This window comes from Nelumbo lutea, chromosome 6, assembly GCF_056320005.1.
Source record: "Nelumbo lutea isolate HS-2025 chromosome 6, American lotus-T2T, whole genome shotgun sequence".
Taxonomy (NCBI): domain Eukaryota; kingdom Viridiplantae; phylum Streptophyta; class Magnoliopsida; order Proteales; family Nelumbonaceae; genus Nelumbo; species Nelumbo lutea.
Genome location: NC_142689.1, coordinates 64,058,561 through 64,078,785, shown reverse-complemented (window position 1 = coordinate 64,078,785; position 20,225 = coordinate 64,058,561). Strand labels below are relative to the sequence as shown.

General features: G+C 37.5%; 1 protein-coding gene across 1 annotated transcript; it reads right to left on the bottom strand.

Annotated features, from left to right (window-relative positions):
• Positions 1-218: 218 nt before the first annotated feature.
• LOC148849256 (pyruvate kinase isozyme A, chloroplastic-like) lies at positions 219-8,146 on the bottom strand. Its single transcript, XM_088952118.1, has 7 exons — positions 7,126-8,146; positions 6,893-6,980; positions 6,532-6,722; positions 5,652-5,770; positions 4,293-4,536; positions 925-1,159; positions 219-789 (listed from the first exon to the last, which is right to left on the bottom strand). The coding sequence occupies exons 1-7, from the start codon at positions 7,663-7,665 to the stop codon at positions 461-463; spliced, it is 1,746 nt and encodes a 581-aa protein (XP_088808244.1). The 5' UTR covers positions 7,666-8,146; the 3' UTR covers positions 219-460.
• Positions 8,147-20,225: the final 12,079 nt, after the last annotated feature.

Here is a 20,225-nt window from a genome sequence, read left to right as displayed (position 1 = left end):
CAGTATCTAGCATAAAAAAATATAATATTTACATTTTATAACACGATTTTTAATAACAGAATAGTAGTAATCAAATCCAAACCCCAAAAAAGAACAGCTAATACCACACTGACCTCAACACCATTCTTTCTCTTAAGTTATTGTCGATTATTGGCAAAGTACCAAGCATACTATGTCTTGGCAAAGAAAAAGCGCAATGGAGATACAAACACAGTCGATGAAGTTAAAAGAAAATAAATAATTATCCTATCAATTGAAATATAAATTTCCACTCTGTAACGTCATGACATTCAATGCATTTTACAGCATGCATGTAAAAGATGGCCTACATGCATTTTACAGCATTTTACAGCATACACACTTGGCTAGTGCAAATTGGGCATGACCTTGACAATTAATACTACAGTTGAATCATCAAGCACTACAACAAGGCATTTTTCAAGTGGAAGTAACCAACATGCTAATTTATAGACCTTACCTGGATCGACTGGAATACAGAATGAGTTGAACAAGTTGGGACAACATCCGAGACAATCAAAACCACATCTCCCTCTTCCACCATTCCCCTTGTCTTCATAAGGTTAAATGTTTTCCCGATATTATCTTCCATGTCAACTGATAATTCAACATCAAGGGGAAAGACCCCCCACCACAAATTCAAAGCCTTCCTAGTGCAGTTTTCATTGGTGAATGCAAATATCGGAGGATTTGGACGGTTCCGTGAGAGAAGTGATGCCATATTGCCATGCTTTGTGTACACAAAGATAGCGTCTACAGCAAGGTTGTTTGCTGCAAATAGAGTAAGTTAAAAGTCAATGCAAAGTAAAGAATGACCATGGCATCAATTCTTATTCAATTACCAAATGACTAGTGTTGAATATTGAAAACACATCTCCAATATAAATGAAACAGAAGAAAACCTACCCATCTCCACAGCACGGCTGCAAATTTGTTCGGCAACCCGGTCAGGCAATGACACTCCTAGTGGATACTCGGAAATGAGACTATGTCGGTTTTCCTCAAGACGACTCAACTCCATACGGCTACTCGCCATCTGTAAGACAGAAAGAGCCTTCTCACCATATGACCCAACAGCAGACTCTCCAGATAACATCAAGGCATCAACATACTGCCGAACTGCCTCAGAAACATCTGCAACCTTGTTACAACGAAAGCAAGTTGCAATTAGTAAAGAAGAGGAAAGTTTAACATGCTTCACATGTAATCCATTTAAGCATAAAGAAAGGAGGTTAGAAGAAAACGTGAGGCTTACAACTTGGTTTAATAACAACAATTCATCTCTCAAAAAGCGACGACCAACCGGCCCTGAATAAATACAGATTATGATACCACTTTCATCCCTAACAACTCCCCCTACACCAGAAGCCCCCATATTGCCCAAACTGCACACATCAAAGTTTAGTTTGACCTTTCCATTGGCAAGAGGGGACCACTCCACATTCCTTCGTCGCCTGCTATTTTGAAAATTAGCAACAAGCTGTCACTCCCTCAGTAAATCATTAAGGGAAACCTCTTTGAAACAAAATCACTACCCAATGAACATCTCTTATTTTGGTAAGCTCAAATACCTTCACCTGCTTGTGACATTCTTCAAATATTATTGCATTTCACTCACTCCAAAGTCCCCACGGAACCACTCCACACATACAATGCCTTAGAATCTTTTGTCTTTTACTGCAATTACTCGTAAGATCTTGAATAGGTCTCTCACTTCATTTGGTTCTGCCTACTCACCCCAAAAAGCATGAAAAGAAAGTTGCCACAATCTAGAAGCATGGGGATGAGAAGTATGAGTAAAAGGCTGTAAGAGGATACCAGTTGGCATCTAAGGCCTACTCACCCCAAAAAATATATATATATATATATATTTTTTTGTAAATTGGAGGGATAGACTTATTTCCAATTGTACCTGGATTACCACTTCAACGTTTCTTTATCAATATCACCACTACGATGTTTCAATACATCAATAACAATTTCTTCAAGCAACACTATCCCTATACTAACTAAAGTTGTGTTCTTTCACGCTGAAGACAGTTTCAGAGTGAAGATTGGAAATTGGTAAGATGTGCTTATGGGCCTAAATTCTATACCAGTAGATTCAAACCAAGATGAAGAAATCTTCAAGTTCTCTAGATGGCCCCCATATAAAGGAGTTCATGAAATCAAATCTTTTTTGTTGTTGTTGTTGATGAAACGGTGTTGTATTGAACGCAAATCTTTTAAATATTTAATTTTACAAATATTTCCAAAGAACCTCACAATTTAACAAGAGCTTAGAAAATAACCATAAGAAGATCAAGACATTCAATAATTCATCAAAAAATCAAGATATTGAATATCTGTTTAGTTGAAAGTATTTTCTATCTTTCAATGTTTAGAAAATACACTTAACAAGACTTGCAGAGATGTCATGCATACACACCCCATTTAGACATTTTTTTGAAAAAAAAAAACAATGAGTGGAGAAGTTCAGCTTATTGCTTTGTTTGGTATTAATTACAAGTCAACAATTTTGTTCAAACTTTCATTTCTAAGTGCTTCACTACTAGTGAAACTTTTGATGTTTATTTTGGTAGTATTATCCCCTTAAGTTCTAGTCATTTCTATTTATTGCAGTTAAGGTACTGCAACCCGTTGCGCAAAACCCAGAAATACAGATTTTAATGGAACCCAAAAACGAAGTAAAAACAGAGATAAGAAGTAAAACAGAGAGAACACACAGATTTACATGCTTTGGCTATGTCACAGGCGAAGGAGGAGCAGAAAACCACTATAGAATCAACAATGGAGATTAAAGAGTTGTGTACAACCTCTCTCACAGAAACCCTAAACCCCAAAACACCCAAAAACCTCTCTACTTCTCTCTCAAGCCAAAAAGATGTATACAAGAGAAAACCTCCCAAAATACACAACTGTTCGTATTCGGGTCAGACCAATAAGCTGAATATGGCTTTTTCCCTTCAGGTTCAGGTCAGTCCCCAAAAAAAGATGTATACGAGAGAAAAACCCTAATGGCCCAAACCCTATGCTTCCACCACAAACCACTATGAAATTTTGCCTTCAGGTTTTTCTCAACTTAATTTAGAGTGGGTAGCAATAAAGAATTCAAGGCACAAACATAACACAACCCTTATACTTCAGTGTAGCCAACACCTCTTATTCACCTCCTAACAGTTAGACTCCAGATTCCTTCAATTTACCTTGTCAGCTTGGTTGAGAAACCATAGCAATCCTGAACTTTTTTCCTATTGCTCAGTTTTGAAGGAGTACAAATACAAATATGTAGAGTGCAAATCCTTGTGTTTTGTATTATTTTATATGTATTTGTACTGTACATATAAATTGAACCTATGGAAACCTAACCTTCCTCAAACAGTACAGAAATAATAATGTTTGCATGGTACTCCATTATCAAAGATGTTTGCAGACATCAAAGCTATTCCCATGAATAATTCACTGTATTATTTTCCACATGTTTGTTTGATTCTTTCTAATTTTATGTCTTTACCATTTTTTCACCTTTAATAAAAGAATAGATACCTAAGGATGGTCTTAACTTATCCAGTGCCTTGGGAACTGGATGTGGATCTAACTTTGGCATCAGTGGCTGTTCCCAAACACAAAAACCCATGTTCCCATGCTTGTCAGACCAAGATTTTACCATTCTTCCATTTTCATTCTTATATATTTATTTCAAAATATTATTTTATTAATATTTTCAGTCATACTTGTTTCACCCTTCACATCATCATAACTAGTCACCTCAGCAAAGTCTTTATCCTCTAAGAGAATTGCTGACAACAGAAGCACAGCCAACGAAAATGAATAGGACTAATAAAAATGAAAATTAATTAGACAGAAGAGAAAACTAATACATTCTCATAATCTCTTCTTTTCTCAAAGTAACCTATAATGCATAAAAGTTCAGAGATCCTGCAATGGTGCTATAGTTTTCCATCAAAAGATCGTTCTCAATGTATAAGAAATACATAACTTTTTCCCCTTTTTCTTCTTTTTTCCCCTTTAGGGGGAGAGAGGGATGGCTACAAGTTTTGAAATGGATTTCCTTCCAAGCTACAAAAATAAAAAAAGAGAATGAAACTACATGTTAAGCTACAGTAGTAATAGTTACTAGACTAGAATCTTCTGCCTGCTATTCAGCTGGAGAAAGACTAATTCCACAATAGTATAGTAAAAATGTACAACTAACTGAAAATGATAAATGTGATTTCTTCATGTTGTTTTTTCATAGGACATTATCGTAATACCTCAGCACGTGTTGGTGTAGGATACTCAACCATTGACTCAAGAAGTTGGGAAGCTACTATCACAGGCTTGTTTAGTTGCCTACAAACTTGAGTTATTTTCTCCTGGACAGAGGGAATCTGTTCAAGCGGAATCTCCACACCCAGATCACCACGTGCAACCATAATTCCATCAGAGGCCTGTATGATATCTTCCAAGTTCTCAAGAGACTCCAAGCTCTCAATCTTCGCCAAAACTTTAATGAAGCTGTGAATAGAAAAATCTTATTTGAATACTCCCAAAGTTAAGGAACATTAATAAGCAATGCAAAGTGCATCTACTAAGGGGAAGAATTGGGCAGTGGAACTAAATCCACAGACTTTACCAGCTAAGCCACCTCCTGGTAGGTCATCCCCCCTTAACATCTCCCTTGTAAAATGGTCAAGAACTTCAGAGTGGGGTTAGGGGAGAATTGCAACCATACATTATTATAATAAATATAAAATCATCTGGAAAAGACATCATAACAAATTATCAAAACTTATCCACAACCCTAACTAGATCTGGTTACAAAAGATTAACTAAACAACAAAGTTCATTAGGAGCTCCATTGAAAGGTTCGAGCCTATCCTGTATAATATATCATAACTTTGGGTTCTTTTAGAAGACATTACATATATGCTAAGCTATAAGAGCCAATATTACTTCTTTTCTGCACAATTACTATTTATGCATGATTCTTAGGTGGATTCTAATTTATATATGAGAACCAAGTTAAGCCTTGTTTACCAATATCATATGACCATAATTAAAAAGCTAGCCAGGTACTTTAAAAGATTCATTTTCCGGAATTACTGGATTATGATACATTTCAAGCCAAACATTGTGTCCTTATTACTTCAGTTTTGAACCACATCAGGATGTTGAGGTCAGTGTTTGCAAGGATAAGGATGATTAAGAATCTAAACAAGACCATTGAGACAGCCAGTGTATCAATGTAAAACAATAGAAAGGAATAACCGTTTACCATAAAACCTGAATGATGACTAGGGAAGGGGGGATAGAACAAAAACAAAGTTTCTATGTCACATGAATGAAGTAAGGCCTAAAGGGTATCATCTAGATTAACACCTGAATGTGAAATAAATACTGCAGAAATATTACGAAGAACCAAAAAATGAATACCGTGCTAGATCTGGAAATAAGAACTTTCCTTTAAACTTTTTCTTTTACAATCTGGGTATTGACAAACCTAGACGAATAACTCAAAATAAATGTTTTCTACAGATACACTGCTAATAAAAGCATGTCATATTGTTAAGATAAACAGAGATGCTTATTTGGAACTAAAGAAAAGTCTGCAGATGGGGATGCTTTCTTACTCTGAAGATTTTGTGGCTAAATGGTTCTTTAGATTCATGATATCATTAGCATCCTTCACAAATGACATCGCAATAAAATCCACTCCTTCAGAAATTCCAAAATCAATATCATCCCAATCCTAAAATCATATAGGAAAATTTAATAGCAGTCTTAGAATTGGCAAAATAACTAAAATGAAAAGAAGCAACAATTTTAACCATTATTTATATCTAGTCTATATTGGCAATGTACATGAAACAATAAAATGGAAGGAAATAGCATAAAATTATATCCATGAAAGATAAATGAAAAGAATTTATCAAAAAAAAAGATAAATGAAAAAGAAAGTAGCATAGAATTAAAACATTCATGATGGATAAGATCAAGCTTTTTATTTCATTGAGACAACCAATAAATAGAAACATCCACTGTCTCGTAATAAAGAAGGATTGCAATTTATAGATCAATTGTTACGATATGGAATTTATCATTACCAAGTATGATCAGGAAACCAACAAATATAAACAGGCAGAATGATTATAAAGAACAAATGTAGCCTTTCAAGGAGCTACTTCAAGAATTGGCCATGACCTGGTTCAGAGTTTGTAGCTCTGTAAAATCATCTCTAGCAATAGAGGGGTTATCATAATTTTAGTATAGCCAGGGCTGTACAATGTTTTAGAAAGCACCAACGTTGTTAAGATATGAATGGTTCTTTTATTTTCCCCACAAAAACTATTAAGCCTAGGGAAAGCTGAAAAAACAAGAACACCAGCGCATTTTGGAAATGAAGTTAGGATGCTACCAGATTAATGAAAAGTTCTTGAATCCAGAAAGCAAAAGAACTAAAAACACGGTGTCTTAAGAAAGAAGAAACGAGAGAAAGGAGTATAAACTGGCCTTTGTTGATAGGGTAGGGATCCCAAAATTCTTCTTAAGGAGTTTCCCGTTTCTCCAGAAGCTCAGTTTGGCCCGCGGTAGGAGCAGACCAGGGTCAGTGCACCTGCAACGAAGATCATTATCGACCTTTTCAATAACCTCAAAACTCGTCATCCCACCATCAACAACGAGCTCATCCCCCACATTTATACCTACCACATGTTTATTTAAACAAAATGAAAAACAAATTAATCAAATAAGAACAAATGAAAAATACGTAATTGAATAGAGTGGGGGAACAACTAAATGGCATTTTTCACTTCCAATCACAACGAGGAAAAGAAAATGACTTTTTACACCTCAACTTTCATGGTTTCCATACCTTCAGAAAATCCTTCATAGTTTGCCTGAACTGTGAATGGACGAGAACCTTTAAACTTTTGCGTGGTAAACAACCAGATTGACCCCTCCTATTGCCCCAAGGTGAACAAAATACTTCAATACCTTCAACTGTAAACTTTCGTCCTCTAATAATGTTTTGAGTGATTATTCTAATATTTCTAATATTCCCGCAGAGTAAAAACCAAAACTGTTAAGTGGGTTGTACGCTCATACCTCAGCTTTGATAGATGAAGCAACTCCGTGATCAACCATGTGCATCTGGCTGCCTTCAATGTCAATCATCACCGAAATGCAAAACCCCTTTTCCTCATTCAGCCTCTTAATGTTCCTAATTACGTTCCTGTGCCATTCCCGCGTGTTATGACACATGTTAAGCCTCGCAACATTCATTCCTCTCATTGCCAATCTTTCCAACTCCTGGAAAGAGCAACAAGCAGGACCGATAGTACAAACGAGCTTCGTCTTCCTCATACCAAGAAATCCCTTTTCCTTCAACTCTGCCTCGGACACTACATCAAATCCCAAGGTCCCCTCCAAGAGACGGGAGGAATGAAAAACCCGCCTCTCCTCCTCCACACCAACACGCATAGTCGGCCGAATTCCAACACAACGTGTAAGCTTAAATTTTGCAAGATGAGGTGGACTCCTTGGCAGACGAACTGAAACACCAAAAAAATGGTTCAGTAACATAGCTCTCTGGTTCTTGGCTAAGAACTGACGAGATACACAGATCGAATCTCCTGCAACAGCCATTGACGTTTAAAATTAGACTTTGAGTACGAATTCCTGAAGATGATTCAAGAAGTAACAGTGAATAGAATTCCACTGATGGATTAAGAGCAGCCTGAGCAGGTCCAGCAGGATAACAGAGGTGTGACAGCGAACAACCGAGGAATTTGACTTTGTCCTGCACCGGATAGAAATCTCTGCCGAATCTGGTTTTCTATGTTCAAATAATAAATAAGATCGATATTTACGAGGAGGAGAGTTCCAAAGGTTGAAATTGAGAGAAGGGTCGATTCTTCGAAGGACAAAATATAGAAACCCTAGATTCACCTCCAACGACAGAACGACTGTTGGGGTGTATTAAATATTTGAAATCAAGTACAAATGAATAGCGGGTTTTGGCGGGTAAGTGATGTCATTCCCCAAGGATGCTTGGGCCTGGGTCGGGTCCAGATAAAACCGGAAGCAATCCTACAAACACCCGGAATTTTAGATGCAAGATTCAATCAATCGGTTTTGGAGACAATTGAGTTTAATTTATTGAAAATATTATATATAATATTATTTAATATATGGAGATAATTGAGTTTAATTTATTGAAAATATTATATATAATATTTATTTAATATATATATATATATATATATATAAGCAAGGATTGGATCTGAATTAATTCGAGATTGGATGAACCAATTCCAATCTAATAATAATTGAGACAATATAACAAGGTTGATTTCAGTTTCTGGAACCAGAACCAGCCCAATCGATTTGGGTCGGTAGATCCAACCCGAGCCATTGACAGTACTACTTCCATAGCTGGAAGAAAAATTCATCCTCGATTTATTAACTTTAATAAGGCTGTGTTTGATTTGAATGAAAAAGTAGGGAAAATAAGATAAAACTGTAAAAGTAAGGAAATTTATACAAACCAAACACGACCTTAATAATATGATGTGAGAGTGAAAAGGTGGGTGGCCCGTGGCCGGACCCTGCTTCATGTGAGTTGGAATATTTTTCCCGAGCATCCATCCCTTTACCAACAAAAAAGGGTGTGAGAATTCCTATGGGCTCCTATTCTCCCAAGTCCCAAACAGCCCCCAACAGCCAAGGTTTTGTTTCTTTACTAGGGGCTTGGCTTTAGTTTGTGACCTTGAATTCTTGACTGGAACACCGATATGAGCAAGCAGAAAGAAACGCACGTGGTATTAACAATGAACAGAATATGGAATTCCCAAATATTGGAAGTTTCAGTGTGCGTTCTCTCTCCTGTAACTGGATTATCTGGTTTATATATTTTTTAATAAAGAAGTTGCCTTAGGTTATTTTTCTCTTCAAAATTAATAACTAATAGTTTTTTTGGCACAAAATAAAAGCAGCTTCGTCCTTCGTCCCATCTATTAATAAAGAAGTTGCCTTTGGTTGTGACTTGTGGGTGCTAACTTATTAATTATTAGAATTAAATAATAATAATAATTAATAACTTAACACATATAATCATGGAAATGAATAGAAAATTGATAAGAATTACGATGTTTTCAAATTGTGATTGACTTAGTACGGATAGGCCTAATGCAGATTTCTGATTTTTTCTGCATAGTTATAAATATTTAAGATATTAACAATCTCCACTTTATACATCAATCCCTCTGCGCATGAATTCACATCAATTTCGAACTGGCATCCACTCCAATTGTATTTTGGGCCTAACAATCTGACCCTAGGTTGAACCGTTATACACTATTTTTTTTTTAATTAGTAAAGCCAGAAAAGATCTACATTAAACGAGAGATAGCACGACCCCAAAAATTAGAAAGACAAACGAAATCAAGTTAGCAGCTTGATTTGTTTCACCAAAACTGTGCTGATATCCAACACCACGATCCATAAGACCATCCAAATGATGACACTCTTCAATCACAAGCTTCATCACCCTGAAACTCAGAATCAAGGCTTTTAAGGCCAAACCGTCAAACAATTTGAACACTTGGGTCAACAGTTTGTTGACCAAATCAACAATTATTGGAAAAATAATGATTCTGGGTAAAACGGAACCAATCACCTCCTGGTTTTTCCGATCCAACCGACTGGTCTGGTCAAAACCATGCTCAGAATTTCCTCCAATGATGATCTCATGGTTCATAAAATCAAGTGTGATATTGTGTTCTTCCCAAGCAGTTCATGCCTCAGCAACGTTGACAGGGCCAAAAGTCCAAATGATAGGCTTTCAAATCAAGAATTTCACCATAGTGATTTCTAGCGAGGCAAGCAAACACCATTAAACGCACAAGAAACATCAAAGTTAATTTTAATAGCTCCCCATAAGGGCCTAACCATTGAATGTGGTTCCAAGCAAACTTGTTCATAGACCAAGGTAACCTGATGGGCTAAATATTTTATATAATAATGTTGTTTTCTTTGTTCCTCATTTCTGAGGTCTTTCATTATTTATTTTGGTTTAAAGGTCTTTTAATAGAAATAAGTCAACTTTGTTATTCCCAATCAAACTTCGAGCCTTACATGAGGGTCAAGCTTGGGCCCATGATCTAGGCTCAATGGTCAAGTTCGGCTCGGATTCAGACCTGAATCATCATCATCATCATCATCTATGCCTTATCCCAACTATACGGGATTAGATACATGAATCTTGTTTCACCAATCCATTCTATTTGAAGCCATATTCATCGTTAAATTATTAGTGCTTAAATTGCTTCTTACTACTTTTAGTGATGGGGAATAGATTAATGCATCATCTATATACTTATTATGAATTGAGTATATGGGGTGAAATTTCATTCATAATTCTTTGAAATTCTGAATGGGTGTTTTTTAAGCCGAAAGACATGACATTCCATTCATAATGCCCAAAAGGAACTGTAAAAGTGGTTTTATATCTGTCATTTTCTTCTATTATGATTTGCCAATAACCTGATTTTAGGTCAAATTTAGAAAATATTTCGGCATCGTATAAACGATTTATTAAGTCCTATTTATTAGAAATTGGGTACCTAATCCATGTTAAGGATTTATTTAACGGCTTATAGTTTATTACAAACCTATGAATTCCTCTTTCTATTTCTACAACATTCTCAACATAGAATGCTGCACAAATCCATGGAGACTTACTTGGTCTAATTAGACATTTATCTCATAATTCTTGGATTTCTTTTTTACAAATTTCTAATAATTTGCTATTCATTTGGATTGGTCTAGCCTTTGTTGGGATTGTGGCTTCACTAAAACCTTCTTCATATGGAAGATTAACCATGTGCTTTTTCATGTGTCAGAACGCACTAGGGGTTTCAGTGCATATCTCATTTTCTATTTTTGTCTGAAAATTGTCAATTTCCACCTGGGTCTTTGGCTCATTTACTTTTATCTTTGTTTGCAGTTCAGAGATAAATTTGACTTTACCCTTCAGACTTTCTTTTAGGGTGTTTATTGTGGATACTTTTGGTTTTTGATAAAATTTATAAGTGATTGATATTTTACCTTTAGTGGTGGTAATCCCTGTTGTGTCTATTTGACAATGTAAGATTGATAGTAGGAAGGGTGTACCAAAGATTACTTCTTACTTTAAATTCTTTACCATAAGTAAAGTATATTTCAAACAAGTTCCTTGGTTGCAAATGTGGGCAACGGGGATTTTGTATTTTATCCCTAATTTCCTTCCGTCAATAGTATTTACTTATTGAGAGATTTTCTCAAAGTATTTAGAAGGTACAATTCCTTCTCTGATACAATTTATATCAGCACTTGAATCAATTAAGGCAATAATTGAGAAATTTAAATCTTTTATTCTAATGGTGATTTTTGAATACCATTTTTGGTACTTGACTTCCTCAATAGAGTATATGAACTCTTCATCATCTCCAATAAATTTGGTGGGTTCTAATTCTAAGGATTTTTCAAACTGTTCTATCTAGAATTTTTCAACTTCCAACTAGTCAACCCTGGCTTTTAGGGTTTTGATTTCTTTTTTTGAGCTCATTAACCTCTTGTTTAAGATCATTCAGAGAAGGGGGCTTAGAGGTTCCTACTTGAGCTCTTCTCATAATCTCACTATATGAGATTATGTTTTTTACTTCGAATGGCCTTTTAATTTTTCTTTATTTTGGAGGGCCATAAGCAAATGCTTTTTCTTTGATTCCTCATCAGGAATTTCATCCAGAATCTCTAAGATGTGTTTTTCATCCAGGGTTAATACATTGATTTCCTTGATTCTTCTTCATCTATACTTGTCTCATTTTTACAAGTACATATTCCATTGGTGCATCATTCTCCTAAAGAAGTTGAAGATTCTCTTTCAGATATATCTTCTTCTTTAGATTATCCTAATTCAATAGTCATTTTTGTATTTTTAAAACACATTAGTGTAATGACCCTTTTTACCACACTTGAAACAAGTGGGCATTTTATTTTCTCTTCTTTTAGAGAAATTTGGTTTCTTGTTTTTCTTCTCTTCTTTCCTTTGATAAAATTTTGATTTTTTTCTTTTTGTATACCAGTTTAGAACGGGATGGCTCAGGGGCCATTCCAAACTAGTAACAGAAATCTCCTAACTCTCTTTTAGAGTCGGTTCTCTCTTTCTTAATTTGCCTTTTTAGGCGTAAATCATTATATAAATCTAGTCCAACTTGCTTAATTACTTGGACTAGATACCCATAGGTATAATGAGGATATAGCATTCTACCGCCTCCCATGTTCTGAAGGCCAAAGATAATATGTTCCTTCCAGTAATTTTGTCTGGAGTCGGTAATCTATGAACTTTAGATAGGAAAATGTCTTTGTACCTTCTAAAATCATATAATGTTTTACATCTAAGGTTTATTAATTGTTCACTTAATCTTTCGGCCATATTGTCTTACTCTCCTATAAAATGACTAAGGATATTCAAAATTAGAGTCATGACCACATCCTATATAGGTTGGCCTTGACTTAAGGCCACTTCTCCATCTTTGTCTCTCTTAACTGCATTCAAAATAAAATCTTTTTCTACTTCAGTCAAGTAGTGAGTCCACCATCCCTTTAATTGTCATATAAAGGATTCGGCAATAACTGTGGCGATTACCTTTTCATCATTCCTAGCCAATTTGCTAACACTACATTGTCATGTGATATATCATTTCATTAATCTAGTATTCAGATTTTCCATCCAAATTCTACTCATGAAAAGTATTTCAGTAATAGCCAACCTAAGGCTTAGTTGGTTTTTCAAATAATAGGTCTACGGGGGTGTGCCTATGATAACAAGGCTTCTTGCTTTGACAAGAGAGCTTATTTAACTCTAATGAGTTTTCTAATTCTTTTATTGTTTCTTTTTCTTCATCAGATCCTTCACTCAGTTGATTTATTGAGTATGAATCTGAGGCCTTTTCTGCCTTCTCACTTTTAAAAGGTTTAGATGTTTCTCCTTTCTCCCATTTTGAGGTGGAAATTAGTCTTGTAGATAGCTCCTTATAACTTACATTTGATAAAGCTAGAGGAGTTTTCTTTATTTTCATGTCTTCTGGGAAACTTGACATTACTGCCATGGGCTTTTCCCTTTTGCTTATTGTTCTAGGTTTAGAAACCTCTAAGGAACTTAAGAGAGTTTCTATTCTATTAGTTTGTTTGCCTAACATGTTAAGACATGTATTTGTATAATTATTTTGCTCTATAATTTGAGAGCAATGTTCTAGAATAACTATTTCATATTCTTTTATTATTGCTGAATTTTTTATTGGGCTTTCAATCAACTCATCTTTCCCTATCTTTATTTCTCTAAAGGTGGATGGACTGACTCCACTATCTTTCCAACAGAGACGGTTTTCCATGCTCTAGAAAGTTTATCCGTAACACAGAGATCCAATTCTTCTATAGGGGGTTTTATATTTTTAAATTTCTTTTGTTTTGAGAACCAATCCCAAACAAAATATTTCTTTTGATTCTATCATGTCATCATACCATAATTCTTTGGTGCGATCTCTCTCATTTTTAGAGAAATTTCCATAGAACCATATTTTCTTTATGGGTTGTGAGTTAAAATCTAACCTTATAACGTCTTTGTCTATCTGGAATTCTTCTTCTAGTTCCAAGATATTAATTTCAAAATCTGCCTTTGTAACCTCATAAGATTTCACTAACTGATTCCCTTTTGGAGCTATATGATAATCCAAAGGTGAGGTATCTACTGTTGGTGTTTCATACGTGGCATAAATGATGTCGGGAGGAGGACGTACTAGTTCTGACAGATCAATAGACCTTCTTGAATAAGAAGATCTCACCACCATAGGTTTAGAATACGAGGGCCTTGAAGAAATCAAGGCTCTTCTAAACCTTAGCTCTACAGATCCATCTTTTTCACTGAATATTGAAGCTAATTCAGTGGACCTTATGGGTCTTGGAGGTTTAACTTTAGCTATTGACCAACTATCCAACAACTTCACATCTTTCCAAGTGATTTTCCTAAGAATGGTAACATTATTCCTAGCGTTGGTTTAGAACAAAGTAGTCAATCCTCTTGTTTCGGTTATCCTTGTATTAGGACAAATAGTATTCATAGTCTTAAAGTACACCCTGTAGACTAACACTACATTTTTTGGCCCTAGTTTCATATCAAAACCTTGGGTCTGCAGCCTAATGGTTAAGGCTTCGTATATCCCAAGGTCCGTTAGTGACACTGAAAAAATAGGGAAGGCATTTGATGTAGCACGATCTAGTCACTCCTAGCTGGTAGGGGGCCACACTCCAAACTGGCGACGGATGGTACCTGAGAAGAAGAGGACAAAGGATTCTTGGGGAGCTCGCCCGGTGGGAACACTTCGATGCTTGAGTTAGAACTCGGCCGAAAACTAAGAGAGTTGCGAAGAAATAAATGCTAAGAGTGAAGATGCGCAGTTTTCGATTACCCTTGCCCCTTGGAAATTGAGAACTTTATATCTGATTCTCTGCTACAACCATTATTCGCTAGGCTGATTCGAATGGTGCAGGTATCTGTCGCAGAGTACGGTCCTGTCAGTTGAGAGACGTTATGCAGAGTTGGCGTGCACAATGCCACCTGACGTGAGACGTGGGCGTAGTCCTCTGGACTGGCAGGTGCTGCATCACCAAACAAGAGACGTGGGAGCAGTCTGATAGGCATGGACTTGTCAAATAAGGAGTTTCCCGAATACTCCGGGTTACTCAATAGCGAGCTCCTTTGTAGCAAGCTCTCTTGTAGCGAACTTCTTCGTAGCGAGCTGCCTTGCAACAAGCCTTTCTGTAACGATCTGTAGCGAGTTGTTCTGCTGGGGTTTCAGCGATCTCATTACGCTAAGTTGTGACCAAGCTATCATGCTGAGCTGTCATTTACGTTGAGTCATATCCATGTGTCCCCTGGTTAGGAGTTCGGGTCAAATCACCCTCCATCAATTGCCCCCCACTCCTCGGGCTAAGGGTCTTGCTCTAGTGCGGAGAGTTCATAAAATGACGGGTGGATTTGACCCACAATTCAAATTACTTTGACCGACCGCGCGTGGTTTTCAAGTTTTTTGGACGCCAAAAAATGTGCCAAACTGCCTTCAGTTTCGGAAGACATGCGACTGCCTTTATTGTGAGCCGTTGGATTCACTTTAATCGGAGTTGTTGGCTTTCGGGCACAGTGGCTATAAATAGGAGGGCCCTAGGCCTCATTTTTGTATGCCAACTTGCCTTGCTTTCGGTTTTGAGGTCATGCATTCGCCTTGTTTGCTCAAAATATCCCCGTTCGCATCATTTTCTCAGTTCATTTTTTCCTGGTGAGTCCCCTGTCTTGTCCAATAATGCCTGGGTACCCGTGGGACGGTAACCCGGGTGAGGTCTCCTCGAGCTCAGGGGGAGCTTGGGGTTTCCCCAAAGGGCGGTCTTTGGAGGCTCGGGAAGCCTCCGATAACTTGGCTTCCACTTCTCGGGGTAGGGAGCTAGATAGCTTCGGCCCTTCCTCCATGTCTATGGAGAGACTTTAGGCCCTAGTCTTTCATTATAACCTCCCCAGGGATCTTATTTACAACCTCCCACCCGGCAACTATCCCTGAGAACACGATTACGACGAGATTGTGATTTTCAAAGAGCAACTCGTGGCTGGTCTCTGACTCCCTCTACATCCTCTGATAGTGGAGGTTCTTTTCCACTTCAATGTCACCATAGACCAACTGCACCCGAACTCTGTTCGGAACTTGGTGGGGACTATTTCCCTGCTCTTTGAGTACTGTCTTCCTCTTTCCCTCGATATCTTTGTGTCTATCTTGTCAATTAAGAATGCCTCCCCTGGAGCCCCTCCAGAAAGGCGCTCTTATTACTTTTCCCCCTGTCCTGGCTTCAAGCTCCTCCATGAGCTGCCTAACAGGATCTCGGCCTGGAAGCGGGATTATTTTGTAGTTCTCAACCCCGAGGGGTGATTGGAGGGCTGCCATTCAGGATCTGGGCGTTTACTTGGACCTGAAGGTTCGGGAAACACTACAGTCCTGGGCGAGGGTAGGCTTCCTCTGCTCGGATTACTTGGCTGAGGACAAGCTCGTGCAGGCTGGCTTGAGCCCCGGTAGGTTACCTTTAGGTCGCCTTTTCTCTCTCTCTCTTTTTTTTTTTTTGCGAGCTGGACTAGTGCCTTATGATTCTTGCAGCCAACATGTTTGGTGTGGATGCACGTCGCCTATTGTCGAGCAACCAGAAGCGTAGGGCAAAGAGGTCACGCCTCGACCAAGTGTCCACTTCTAGGGCTTTCGAGTTTGAGGCTGTGAACCCAGCCTTTGTTCCGCCGCTGGAGGTCCACCTGTGCCGTTCGAGGGAGTAGCCTGATGAACTTACAATTTATCTATAATTTTTGAGGACTTTAGCATGGATTTTTATGCCGGTTTTATTAATTTTTGCCTTAATTTAGCTTAATATTAAGAATAGGTTCAGGGATAATCAATCCAAGAAAATGAAGGAAAAATGCAAGAAAAGAAGGTTCAAAAAGACCAATTTCAGTCCAGCCCGGTCGTGGAAGCAAGAGAGAGCACTTCGGCCCAAAAAGAGCAAGTGAATTCCTTGAGAAAACCCAAGAAAATAAAGCCTAGCTATGAGGAGAATTCGGCCCAGCAAGGAAGGCCCATTTTTAGCCCAAATAACAGCCTAGAGTGTAGCCCACATGAGCTCAAAAGCAAGCTAAGTTGTAGCCCAAATAGCAGCCCAAAGGGAGCTAGGGGCGGCAACTTCTAGGAGTTTCTTGAAGAGAAGGAGGGAGCACTCTAGAAGGTTCATGAGGGGTGTAATACACCCCATTCTAGAGGCTTCAAGAAGGGGCAAGAGCCCCCTTGAAAAACTATATAAGGAGGCCTCTAGGAGGGGAGAAAGTTGTTCAATTGCTTGAGAGGAAGGCTCTCCCACTCTTAGAGGTTCGGCCACCTTGAGAGAAGAGAAGAGAAGAAGGCTAGGCGCAAGGAAGAAGAAGAAGAAGGGCTGAAGGAAGTTCAAGACAAGCAAGCTAGAAGAAGAAGGTGAGTTCGAATTGAGAGTTTGTGATTCAAAGATCTTCTGTAATAAATCATTTGTAGTTTCATTCTCTTTTGATTTGAATTCAGTTTCTTAGTTATATGTTCTTTCTTCTTTCTCCTTGTTTCCATTCTTCCTTGATGTATTTCAGCTTGTAAAATTTCAGTTCAGCAATCTAATTCTTTTTGATTCATTCAAATGGTCATGCATTGTATTTGAAGTTTCTTGAATAAGGGTGTGATTGTAGATTAATTCGGCCAACTAACCTTCAAAACTCAGATCTGAATTCTCAGATCTGAGATTGCAAGATCTGAATTGCTTGAAAGAGAATTCAGATCTGCAATTTTCAGATTGGGCGAATTAATCTACAGCTTGGAATTCCTAGAGTGCTTGAGAGAGACTCTAGGAATTCAGATCTACTATTCAAGAACTGAATTGAGTGCAAGGTTAGAGATAACTTGCACAATTCATTTGGTGATCAATTCAGATTTGAATTGATGCCTTAGAAGTGTTTGAAGAAATGCATGCATGGGGATTAGATTCTTGCTAGAGATAGAAGAACCGTCACTCATGCATAGGATGAACATGCACTTGAGAGAGGCTGTTCATGACCTTGGGGTTTCACTAAACCAAGGCTCAATCATGATTCATTCGAATGATCCAAATTGATAGATTGCTGAATTCTGAGATTGACATTTACTGCTTACTCTTCTAACCTGATTTGAAGGCAATTGGGCCAATGATTTAGATAGATTTTAATTTAGGATTTCTTAGCTTTCATTAGAGTTTGATTTATTTGTTGATCAGATAAGAAATGTTCAATTTAGTATTGGTAATTGTTTCCTAAATCCTCGTGGGAACGATACTTCACTCACTACTTTATTACTTGAACGGCTAGTGCATTTGCTAGTGTCACAATGAGCATCACACATCAAGTTTTTGGCGCCGTTGCCGGGGACTTAGAGAAGCAATATTAGGAAACATTGAGCATTCTTAATCTGGTATCATTCAGCATTGCATTCATAGTTGGTTTAATTTGCTTAACTTTACATTTTAGCTTTGGACTGCAACTGCTGTACTACTGTAGTTATGTTTCTTCTTTCTTAAGTAGATTACTTTCTTTTTTTGGTTTCAGTTTCATTTTAATAAAGGCATATTTGATTTCTATTCAATCTTGGTGTTGTTCCCTTCAAAAAGAAAAAAAAAATTTCACATAAACATGAGTGTTGCAGATCTGAGTTGCATTCGGCACTCAGATCAGCAGATTTCAGATCTGCAGCACTCAGCCGAAAAGAGTTGCTTGTGTTTCAGATTTTATTATTCTTTTCTTTCATTACAAAAAGAAAAAAAAAACAAATGAAAAAAAAAGGGGGAGATCTTTTGAACAACCAGAGGAGCAATTGAGAATTCGGATCAGAACTCAGATCTGAGTTCAGATCTGAATTCTGCTATTGCAGATCTACAACAGTTCAGATCTGAGTTCCTCTGAACTCAGACCTGAACTGATGAAAATTTGAGGGGAATTGGGTGTCATCACCACCCCAATTCACCCTAGGGCACTTCTGCTATTCCCCAAAAACAATTTGGTAGCAATAACTGAAGGTAAGGCAATTGAGAATTCAGATCCAAACTCAGACTTGAGTTCAGATCTGAATTCTGCTGTTACAGATCTGCTCAGTTCAGATCTGAATTCCTCTGAACTCAGATCTGAACCGATGCAAGTTTGAGGTGAATTGGGTGCCATCACTACCCCAATCCACCCTATGATACATCCAACCTGCCTCAAGGGTGAATGGATAGCAAGGAATGAGAGAAATTCAAATCTGAAATGCAGTTGATATGATGTGAGGACTGAACTGATACAGAGCATACTATGAATTCTGGGTGGACTGAATTCTTGGCTTTACCCACTTGTAACCGAGCTACATTAGCTAAGGAGGTGTATGTTTGGATTGAATAATTGTTATGCCTCAGATACTTAAGAAAAATTAACACTTTCCAAGTATTTCTATTAGCATTCAGATTTGTAGCAGGGCTGCTATAGTGCAACAGTTAGCAGACCTGATTTCAGATTTCTACAAAAGTTGTATGGACCAAATAGCTTGCAATACCAAACATTGCAGACCCAATTTTTAGGTCTTAGCAAGTGTTTGATATGCATCAGCTATACAGGTTTGAGCTTCAATTGTAGAGTTTAAAATCTTTAACCCAAGCCTAACTCAGGACTGGTTTTAGTTTATTTCAGATCCTTTTAAATTATTTTTTTTTTCATATCAGATCTGATTTCAGCCCTAAAGCATCACGGAATTGATTCCAACCTTAATGGATGTATATTGTAGTGTATACCAATGAGTATGTATGAGATATCCAGCACAGATCTGAATTATTATTTATTAATTTCTCTGAATTCATATCTAAATTGGGTCTGAATTCAGATGTTGCAATCGATGGATGTAGATAAAGGAACCTTGAATAAGATGATTGGTTTAAATCTGCTTTTAGTATAATCGGCTTCATTTATTCATGATAGGATGTAGGTTTTGTATTCCAATACTTCACTTTACAGTGTGATAGGATTAGTTATTTATTTTCTTTTGTGAATATTGGCATTTTTATTGCTTTGACTTTAACAGTTTATGACAAGCAGACCTGAACTGGAAGAGATCCTTTACGACCCGGAGATTGAACGGACTCTCCGTGTCCGTTTGGGAGCTGCTAAGCAAGTCAGACAAGAAGCACAAGAAATGGCTGAACAAAGAACTATGATGGATTATGCCAAGCCCACCCTCACCGGGACTGTCTCCAGCATTATCAGGCCAACTATTGCTGCCAATAACTTCGAAATTAAACCGGCCATAATCCAAATGATACAAAATACGGTTTAGTTTTGTGGTATGGCCCATGAGGATCCGAATGCCCATATTACTAACTTCTTGGAAATCTGTGACACCTTCAAACACAATGGGGTAAGTGATGATGCCATCCGGCTGAGGTTATTCCCATTTTCTTTGAAGGATAAAGCCAAAGCTTGGTTGAACTCATTACCGGCAGGATCTATAGCCACATGGGACGAAATGGCCAGCCGTTTTCTCTCTAAATATTTTCCCCCTTCTAAAACTGCT